This window comes from Urocitellus parryii, chromosome 12 (genome assembly GCF_045843805.1).
Source record: "Urocitellus parryii isolate mUroPar1 chromosome 12, mUroPar1.hap1, whole genome shotgun sequence".
Lineage (NCBI taxonomy): Eukaryota > Metazoa > Chordata > Mammalia > Rodentia > Sciuridae > Urocitellus > Urocitellus parryii.
The window spans coordinates 5,602,893-5,613,867 of NC_135542.1; the positions used below are offsets into that span (position 1 = coordinate 5,602,893).

General features: G+C 46.0%; 1 protein-coding gene across 1 annotated transcript in view; it reads right to left on the bottom strand.

The window, feature by feature from the left end:
- Creg2 (cellular repressor of E1A stimulated genes 2) overlaps positions 1-8,949 on the bottom strand; it is a 33,117-nt gene extending 24,168 nt beyond the window's left edge. Inside the window, exons 1-2 of the mRNA XM_026408595.2 lie at positions 8,509-8,949; positions 6,036-6,205 (exon numbers count right to left, since the gene is read on the bottom strand). Coding sequence (XP_026264380.2) covers positions 6,036-6,205; positions 8,509-8,949 — 611 coding nt within the window. The remainder of the gene's footprint in view (positions 1-6,035; positions 6,206-8,508) is intronic.
- Between the last annotated feature and the right edge of the window lie 2,026 nt (positions 8,950-10,975).

Here is a 10,975-nt window from a genome sequence, read left to right on the forward strand (position 1 = left end):
GGGGGCTAAATTATAGTTCTTAGCAGGTCTTTAGTGGAAACACAGGAAATGCAGATAAGACCCACTTAATGGCCTCATAATCCTGAAGCAATGTCAAAATCACCCTGCGGCTCCTTCAGGCTGCAAACCCTCATCCTGTAAGAGGTTCTGGTCTTTGTGTTGGGGAGGGACAAGATTTTGCAGGCCACAGACATGTCCCTCTCATTCTGGCCCTCTAAGCCATTGAAAGTCACTTTTCTATTCTCAATTTGTGGGAGATTGTACTTTATAGTATTCTATGAAGCGATCTATGTAGAATATACATACAGCTGCCCCTCAGTATCCATGGGCGGGGGGAGTGGTTCTAGGATGCCCCTCAGAGACCAAAATCTGCAGATGCTCAAGTCTCTTCTACAAAATGGTACAGTAATTGCACATAACCTACATGCCCACTCCCACATACTTTAATTCATTTTAGATTACTTATAATACCAAACACAGTGTAAATGCTGTGTAAATTAATTGTTGTACTATCTTGTTTAGGGGATAACAACAAGCAAAGTAAGTACGTGTTCAGTCTGGAGGCCATGTTTTTCCTGAATATTTTTGTTCTCTAGCTGGTTGAGTCTGCAGATGAGGAACCTGGTAGATAGAGTTTGCTGTATACAGAGTCACCGACATAGTTATTCTCATGTATCTGTCATTAACAGTCTTGATCCAATCAGCCATGGAGCCAGAGGGCCTTCAGACCTCCTCCTCTCCCCGCTTCCTGTACACCAACTGAAGTGCTGAATAGATAATCTATTTCCTTCTACCCCAGCAACCCTTCTTGGCCACTTGGTTTCATAGAAACACCAGGCTAGTACATTTCCAGTACTGAAAGCTCCCAATTCATTATGCCCTGGAATCAAGATGATGTCACCCAACTGAATCTAGTCACTTTACTGTAACATTTTAGAGAGAGTCCAGGGACCACTGGATCAGGGTGATGAAAAGTCTTGCAAAAAAAATCCTTAACTATACGGGGTGGTGTGTACCAGGTTGCATTTTATAGATTCATTTAAAAACTTTCAGGTCCCTATACATCTGTCACATGAAAAGAGGCATTCGTCCTCTCCTTATTCTCAAGATGCTAACTTCTCCTAGCTTCAGTAGAGGGAATTCCATGTGGCGTACATTTTTTGCCTCAATACATTTCCTGAGATTCATGGAGTGCTGGAAACTCAGTCTCCTTCACTCATTTCAATTTGGACATAATTTTATCTTTACTAGGCAGGCCAGTTACTGGACCGGAAAGAAAAAAAATTTGGGGGGGGGGGTAGAATTGTAGCCAAGCCCTTGTCTCAAAGCTGCAGGGCGGTGGCCAAGGTGGAGTGGAGTGCACAGAGCCTGCCATGCCAGCACGGGCCTGAGGTGGGGCAAGTAGGGATGAGGCAAGCCAGGGCACTCCGATATGTCATCCATGGTGGCACTGCCCAATCAGTGCAGCACCTGCCCCACACAGTGCTATAGCCCTGAACCCCCAGGATCCATGACCCGCCAACCTCAACCTCCTACTTCCCCACGAGCAGCAAGAAAACAGTAGTGGGGCCCACCAGATTGGAAGTTCAGGCTCAAAGGTTAACCAGTAGTGTTAGCGCTTTTCCAAACCCTGATTAGCACTGGCCCAAGTGCTATATAAACCTCAAAACTAGCGCATTCAGGGAGCAAATCCCATGGGAGTCCCCTCTCGTCCCTGCAAGAGTCCTGTTTCTATTCTTCACACTTGAATAAATCCTACTTCTTTCACTCTGGCCTTCCTGCTGCCCCATGAATTTTATCCTTTGGATTCGCGAGACGAGACCCAGCCACACACCACTCAGTGGTAGTGGAGGAGAACTGGGCTTTGTGGCTGTGACCCTCAGAGCTGCCGCTGAAGCAGAGACTGAGTTTCATCTCAAACTCGAGTTTCAGCATGCTGCGTCAACAGGCGTACAGGGGCCAGCAAGTGGAAGACATTTCTTAGCTCTGTGCCAAAGCCCATGTGTCAGTCTTGACCACAGCGAGCTTTCAGGTTATACTTTTAATTTGCAAAACTAGCTATAAATAAAATATTAAGTCAATCAGCAACAGGGCAGACCCTGATCTAGATTCTGAGAGGCAGCGAATACCTGGTCAGGCAGGGGCTCTGTCATGCAGAGGATTCTGTTCATTTTCCTCCTCAAGGGTTTTAGCCAGGATCTTATTGGGGTTTTAAATGATTATCCTGGCTGCTGGTTTGAGAATTAATTCAAGGTAATTGTCAACTGGGAAACCAACTGGGGAAAATTGTGGTACATGTTCTCAGGAGAGAGAATAGTTGAATATGGGAAAGGGTCTGTCTGTCTGTCTGTCACACTTTGCATATGGTTGGCGTGTGTTCCACCCCCCCCCCAAAGGTTCGCATGCTTGATTTCCAGTGTGACAGTGTTGAGATGGTGGAACTTTTAAAGGGTGGGGCCTACTGCAAGGTAATTAGGTCATGGAGGCACCACATATTTGCAGAGTGGGTTACTTCTCATGGGAGTGAGTTGTTACGAAAAGAGCAAGCCTAGCTTCTGAATCCCTCTTCCTTGGTCTCACCATGCACCATGTGATCTCTCCCTCTCGCATGTGCTTCCACCATGAAATCATCCACTGTGTTCTGATGTAGCCAGAAGGCCCTCACCAGAGCCAAATACATGTCAGTGTTATGCACTTGAACTTCTGAACTGTGATCTAAATAAACTCCTTTTATTAATAAGGCACTCAGCCTCAGGGGTTTTATTAGAGCAACAGAAAATGAACTAAGTATCTATCTATCTATCTATCCTATCCATCCATCCATCCATTGCTTATTAAACACACACATACATCACAACTATAATTGTCTTATTTGCCAAATGGAGTTCTGAAAGTACAGAGGGCCAGTTCAGCCTTCCCTTGCAGTAGTTGCAGACCTGCATCCCTCCCATCTTTAGGCCTGAACTGTGCTCAGCCCCATTTTTTAGAAGCCTCCTTCGCCTGGATTTTTTTTTTTTTTTTTTTGTCTATTGGAGGCCACCAGACCCTGCAGGAACCAAAGATAATCCTGATGAAGAGAGAGGCAGACTTGCAGCTGAAAATCCTTCATTCCTGGAGATGCCCAAGGTCCACAAGAAATGGCTAGGAAGGTCCTGCTATCCTTCCTCAGAGGACAGTGGCCATGCTGCTTCCTCTCTGTCCGAACTTGATTTATGGTTTAACTTCTGAGGGTTCCTCAGCCAGCCCCAACAAGGCCCTCTAGGCCCACAGGAGTCCTGGGCTGAAGCCTGCTGAAAGGTCTAGTCCTAGCACTGCCTTCCACTCAGGGTGGGGATATCCAGAGCAGCACAGTCTGTGCACAAACCAGCAGAGAAATTCGAGCACACGGAACGTGTGAACCGTGACGACAAAGAGACGTTGCAAGTTTCCAGTTCATCAGCATCCCTCTTCATGGAACGAAGGCAATTTACATTTTTCTGACTATCAGCTGCCTTCCGAAGGTGAAGACTCAGGTGGCCTTATCCCGACATCATCATCGTGAGATGGATGTTTTCCCAATTCCTCCCACTACATAGGAAATGCCGTGAAGTACTTGACCATGGACCTGGTCCTACTGCTACTAACTTAGGATCAGGACTTAGGATCAGGTAGGAGGGTCTGCTTGCTGGATTCCTGCTAGTGCATCCTTTGACACTACCTAAAAGCTTGTCTGGGTATCACTTTGCTACAGATGCTACTGCCAGAGGTCACACTATGCTCTGGTGGCCCCAGAAGCTCCGCGCTTAGCTTATTTATTTGGGACTGACTTCTAGGTCTGTCTTTCAGTGCCGGCAGCCTGGTTCGGACTTAAACCCCTGGGTTCAACATTATTCAGATTGTGGGTTTTAAGTGAAACCTAAACTGCAATGTTGAACTTGGAATGTGAACCTCCCATCTATGCTTACGCCGTTCATGGGAAGTTGTCTTCCCTGGGATTGCTCGATAACTTTAGCTTTGAAGTATAATGCTTACTAAGGCAAAACTCATGTTGTAAATATTTACATCATGTTTCAATACTTCAGAAGCTTAAAAAGTGCCAGGGGCTAGCAGTTCTGAGAAACAGAGTTTTGCTAAAAACAGAGGTACCACTGGTGTGCTTCAACCTTTCTCTCCCAGGCCAGAGTTGCAGGTGGGCCCTTGGCTGTGGCGTGGTCACGTCTGGTCCTGAGATCCCTCATCTTTTACCCAGTGCGCTGCACAGAGGTTTGCATATTCTACATACGACATCTGCATGCATGATCCTGGACTGTGCAGGCCAGCATGCCCAGTATTTCAGGAGGCTGCAGGAAGTTACTCTATGACCTATCCCCCTCAGCTAAATTTGTCACTTCTCCAGATTTCAGCTCCTGCTGATGTTTGCCTAGGCCTGCCAGAAGACAAATCCTTCCCCCAGCTGGAGGACTGCTACAGCTAAGTTCACAGATCTACAGTCCGTGGCACACCTGCTCTGGGTTCTGGGATCAACACGCCCTGGCTTGATGGCTTTGGGGATGCCTGAATTAGGAAAGCCTGTAAGTTTAGAAAGAAATCCTGGAAATAGACTTCTGGTCACAGCAAGTGTGACTGGTCAAGAGCTGGGAGAGCACTCCATGAAAAAGGAGACATTTCTTTTTCTGGCTTCTTGCCATCACTTGGAGGGGATCTGGGTCAATTGAAGTGTTGCCACTGGAGTCTCTCATTGCCAAGGGTAAACAACTAGGGTGGGAGTTAGGAGGGCAGGGTCTTACGCAGGCTGCACTTTATACTGTTGTGGCTTTGATTAGCTTCCATAAGAACCAATAAGTTGTTTGGTTAGTATGTTTTTCATGCTGTGCATAAAGGATAATAGAATTTCAGAGGTGGGATGAAGACTCTTAATTTTCTAAATCAGCACTACATTTTAAAGGTGAAATGACTAAAGTTCTGGAGGTTAAAGGTGTCCCTCACTCCGTGCAAACCTGTAGCATTTGCTATCCTTAGAGTGGGAGGGAGGGATCTCTCCCATACAGTCCCGAGGTGAGCTTGGTGCAGACATCTTCCCAGCAAGATAGGATTTTGAGTGCTGCATTTTGAGTTCAGATGTCGGAGCCTGGATGTATGTCCCATTTTTGCTTAGATGTCTTTAGAAGACTTTTATTTTGTAGAGTTCTTGAGCAAATGGATTAAAGGGTGCCGAATCTGTATTGATACATCTCACAAGGGGTAATGGGATATAAATGAATTGCAAAAGCAATAAATAAGCTTATGCTGCCTGTGCCAGGGAGGCAAACAACGGACTCTTCCATTACTGAATCCCAACCCACTCCACCCTTTCCATAGTACAAAGAATGGCCATTTATCCAGCTGCCATTGAACCAGGTGCTGTGCACTCATGTCCAACACTTGCCGTAACCCTGTGGAGTAGAAATTATTACAAACATCTCCAAGTTAGATGGTTCAGCTTATTGTTTTTAAGTCTGTATAATGGTTTAAAAGTGATACACATTCAGGAAAAACTGTACTTTAAATTTTACATTTTAGCCTTTTCCTGGGCTCTTGATAAAAGATAACCATTCACTTTTTTTCCTTTTGAGTACAAGTATTCAATAAATCACGTGAGCTATCAACATTTATTATAAAAAAAAGCTTTGCATTCCATGATTTTGCCTGGCCACAGGCTAATGTGAGTGTTCCAAGAACCCTGAAGGCAGGCGAGGCTGTTTTGATGTTAGGTAGGTGAGGTGTATTCAGTGCTTATGATATTATCAACTTAGGATGGATTTATTGAGATGCAGACCCAATGTAAAACAAGGTTCATCTGTGTTCCCGTTTCACAGATGAGGAAACTGAGCTCACAACTGTGAAGTAACTTGCTCTAAATCACACTGCTTGGTCAGGGTGGACTTCTAATTCAGCTGATTCCAAGGATAAAGACATGGATCTACTTTTCAAGGTTCCGTTACAGCTGTGTGACCCACCCTCCAACTCTCTGCCAAAAATGTCCCCTAAGGTGCCAGTGAAGTGGTACCCTTGTCTACCTGCAAAACTCTCCTTCCGACTCAGGCAGCATCAGCGAGGCCATGGGGTTCTTCATCAGATCTGCCACCACAGGGTCCTTGGCTGTCATGTAGAAGAAAGGAATTCCAGTACTGTTGTTGAAGGGACCGTCACTGATGGGCAGGCAGTTCCCAAACGGCAGTCCTGGGATCTAACAAACATCCCATAAAAAATAAATAAATAAAATAAAGTTATTGTGTCCAACTACAACTAAAATATAAATATTTTAAAAATCAAAAGAGTCTTTTTCAATGGCAGAATTGTGGATTGATGTGAGGTGTGAGCCTGTCTAGGAAATACAGCACCAAGAACTGTGTGTGTGTGTGTGTGTGTGTGTGTGTGTGTGTGTGCGCGCGCGCGCGCGTGCGGGGTGGGGGGGGGACCATGATGTCACAGTGAGTTTGACAAGGAGTAAATTAGGGCCAGGTGGTACCAATCTATCCACATCACCTCGTGCTGGCTTCAGGATTTCTCTGTAAGTGATGCTTAGCTGTGACATTCTGTTTGAAAGCTAAAGAATTATTCTTGAAGCTGCCTATGAATAGCAAACAGAGTCACTTTATTGAATGTAATGTTCTTTGGGGGAGGGCAGTGAAATTTCTGGGGGTGTGAGTGGTGCTGAGCCTTTCTTCAAACTTCCTCTTAACTGCCTTCACTGCCTCCCCCAAATTTTTGGCAACTTTGGGAATAGAATTTAATTCTTCACTTTAATATCTTGCTTGCTGTTTGAACACCAGGAACATTCTATTATTGTTTCTTTCGGGGGCTATACAGTTTTCTCATTCACTGATTGCTTTTTTATTGTAATCAGTAACATTTCATTATATAACTTGGCAAGTTATGGGGAAAATGATGCAACCATTTTAGCATAAAGGAAGTCACAGTAATATGATATACCAGTTTTTGTTCGTGATCATAGGGTGGGTGAAGGGTAGTGTATCATGTTTTTGTGACTCAGATATAGACAAAAATATTTAAGTCTTAGGTTTTCCCAAACCCTACTGGTGTAGCATCTCAATCTTACTTTATTCCTTAAAGGACACCTCTTTGTTCCTTGGCTCAGAATTCTAGGACTATCTTTGTCTTTGAAGTTTGCAATGGGGTGTAAAATTGTAGAAGGAAGAATTGTAATGGTTTAAGCATATAAAATGTTAAGGACCCCTCCAAAATGGTACGATAATATCATTTACAGATGGCGTCTTCAGCATGTCATAAATTGCCCAGCGTCATGTTTTACATGCATGCAAACGTTTTCTGAATTTATTAAGTTTGGGTTAAATGTCAGTATTGGAAAAGGCTAAGATAGATATTTGGTTGGAAGTAAAAATATCTTTAATACATTGGCACTAGACTTTCATTCGAAAAGATTTGTTTTAAACAAAGATTAGTTTTATATTTAAACTTTGTATTTTCTTAAGCTGTGTTTTAGGAGTGAAGCTATAACCATGAAAACTCATTTGTATGCTGGGCATATCCAACCGGCTCAGTATCTGACACAAAAGGGGTTCAGATCATTGTCGTATAGATGTCATTTAGATTTTCTTTTTAAGCAAAAAGGACCTTCAAAACTGCCTAGTCAACGTCTTAATTTTATAGATGAGGAAAGCAAAATGGAGAAGCCAGTGACTTGGCCAGATGGAAGCCATAGAGACCCAGAGCTGGGTCAAGATTCCTAGGCGATGCCCATTGCATCTTAAAGATGTTAATTATTTTTTGCATGAAGTAAATAGAGTTCAAAATATTGCCCTGCAATAAAACATTGACATCCACCTGAAGGGCTCGAAAGCCTTTCTGAGGCTGTATACTTATGGAAGTTACATTCTTATTTCTTATTCCATGGCACTCCAGGGACAATCTTATCTAACAGGTGAATCAAACATGTTTGGACTGAACCATAGAAAATACAGCCTATGACAGCTCATTCCAGCATTTACACATCTGCGTAAGTCTTCTTTCCAGAAAAAAATCATCAAGTTTCACTTTTGTAAATCTGAATTTCCATCAAAGCAGCGGTATGGTTTTTCTCCCCATCCCCACTCGGTTCCATGTCAGTAGATGATGGGGAAGACTCTCTGCTCCGTGAGCCGCAGGGGCTGTTCCTGCCAACTCCGCTGTTCCAAGGTTCGGACTCCTTTTGTCCGTCTCTCTCGAGTCAGACGCCCGTTTATTTTTCTTTGACCATCTCTAGACAGGGACTTAGTCCCCAACCATCTGGCACGAAGCCTGGTTTTCCGTGGCTCCCCCACACCCGCTCCCACACTTTGCCAGTCTAACCCACCCAGGCACCGTCTGGTTCCGTTATCTGCAAGGCGTCTACAGCCCAGTGCAGCCCACTGGGCACGTCTGTTAAACCCAGATCTGAGCACCCGAGGGGTCTCTAGCATCTCCCCGGCCCCTGGGCGCGCCGCCTACTCGCCAGGCCACCGCATGGGGGGCCCAGCCGGGGTGGCTTACCTTCTCGTGGGCGGACACGGTGGCCAGACAGCCCCAGGCGCTGGCGTGGGCCAGGGAGCGGGCGGTGCCAGCGCGCAGTCTCGGGTCAGGGGGCGCACCGGCAGCCGGGCCGCTTTCCCGCCGGTAGGAGAACATGCCCGGGGGCGCCGGGGGTGGCCTGGCGCGGGCAGCCCCGGTCCGGGGCCGCAAGTGCGCGTCCTCCTTGTGAGCCGAGGCGGGGAAGCTCTGCTGCCAGATGCTGCTCGAGTCCTCCAGCAGCGCGGGCAGCGCTTCCTCGGTGGAGGCGCTGTCCAGCTCTTCATCCACCTCGTTGGTGACAGCCCAGGACACGGAGCTCACGATCACGTACCCGGCGGCTGGGGACAGCAGGGCGCTGCAGCACAGCAGCCAGGAGAGGCGGGTCCCGAGCCGCGCGGACCGCTCGCCCCGGCGCACGGACATCTTGCAGGCAGCGAGCCTGGCCGCGGGGACCGCTAGCAGCGAGCTCGCGGCCGGCCAGGACCACAGCGCCCCCCGGAGGCGGAGAAGAGGAGCGGAAAGCCCTGCTGACCACCGCAGGATTCCTGGGTGGGGTCCCGGGGCTAGCCCCAGGGGTGCCCTCACAGCCCCACGCCACTTGGAGAAACCGAGGTTCCTGGAAGACCAGATGCCACTCAAATGCTGCGTGTACGGCCGCCGCAGCCGCAGGGTACAGAGTCCTCATCGCATGCCAGGTCCCGGGGTGGGTTCGTCTTCTGCAGGATGGATAGATCACACTCCTCTGCTCCACAGCTGGGTGACCCTGCCAAGTCACTTAACTCCTCCGTGGACCATTTCTTTCATTAGAAAATGAAGACAGATTCTCAAAGGCAAGATGAATGGGAGGGTTAAATTATTTAATATTTTGAACAGGCTTAGAACAGTGTGTGACACGGAGCCAACTAGGTATTTTGTTAACTGAACCCAAGGTAGGAATTTTATCTCCTTCGTATTAGACAAAGAAAACCGAGTCAGCAGTGGGAAAGATTGACAGCGATTCTGTCTAATGCCAAAGCTCAATTTCTTTCTAAGGAAATAACCATCTTACACTTTGCTCTGTCTCGCCGGCATTGCCCCCAATTAATCGCAAAGCAGAAGCAAGTTGTTTACATCTAAGCTAAAGGAAAGGGGAACTACGGTCCAGGTGATGGGTAGAGTGGGAAAATAGTTGTATTAAAGTATTATTAATAAAGTTTGGATGTGGTTTGAGTGTGTCCCCCAAGGCTTCATGTGTTGAAATTCAGTTCCCATTTTGAGGTATGATAAGGCTGGAGACATGATCCAATTGTGTTTAGGCAGTGGGCCCTTTGAAAAGTGATTGGAATTGAAAGGTCCTCTGGGTGGAGTTCTTCCTCCCATGATTGAATCCTTGTGGTTTTATAAGAAGAGGGAGAGAGACCACACACACACACACACACACACACACACACACACACACACACTCCCTTTCTCTTGCCATGCAATGCTCTTGGTCACCTCAATACTGCTAGCAAGAAGGCCATCACCAGAGTGGCTACTGGTCCTTGCTCCTCCATTACCTTGAGCTAAAACAAGTCTCTTTTCTAACTTATCTAGTCTGTTGTACCTAGCCTTTCCTTTCTGTTCTCCATTCCCTTCCTGAGTAATTCCGTCTACTCCCATGGCTCCCACTTTCTAACTTTCTGGCTCGCACTCTTCCCCTGTCCTACCTGTGGAATATATATATATATATATATATATATATATATATATATATATATATATTTTTTTAATACCAGGGACTGAACCCAGTAGCATTTTACCACTGAGCACCTGGCTAATTTTCCCTGAACTTGTAACCCTCCTGCCTCAGCATCCCAAACTGTGGGGATTACAGGTGTGATCCTCCATGCCCAGCTCGGAATGCTGTCACAGTCTTGAGAGAAGCAGTATAGTACGTCATGAAAAGCATGGGTCCTGACTCAAGAAAGTATTTTGTTAACTGAACCCAAGGTAGGAATTTTATCTCCATCTTATTAGACAAAGAAAACCGAGTCAGCAGTGGGAGAGATTGACAGCAATTCTATCTAATGCTAAAGCTCATTTTCTTTCTAAGGACAATAACCATCTTAACCTATCCTACCCTGTCACCTCCTCCATGGATGATAGTGGTACATCATTTGACCCCTCTGTCTTCACTGTCTTGTCAAGAAAATGCAGATATGTGACTGCCATGTCCTATCTGTGACTAAGGCAATAATCTTAAGAGTTATGCAGGAGTCTTATTTGGTCAAAATTTCCTTACTAGATTTATCTCTATTAAGCCTTCTGATACTTTCCCAGTTAGATCCAAACTTGAAGGGGATTTAAGAGAGTGAACAATAATCACCTACCAAACCCACCATATATCATGAACCAAGTGAATGCTCAATACATGATAGACATTTTTATTCATCTTTTGGCTACTTATCCCAAATATCTAACAGGTCAC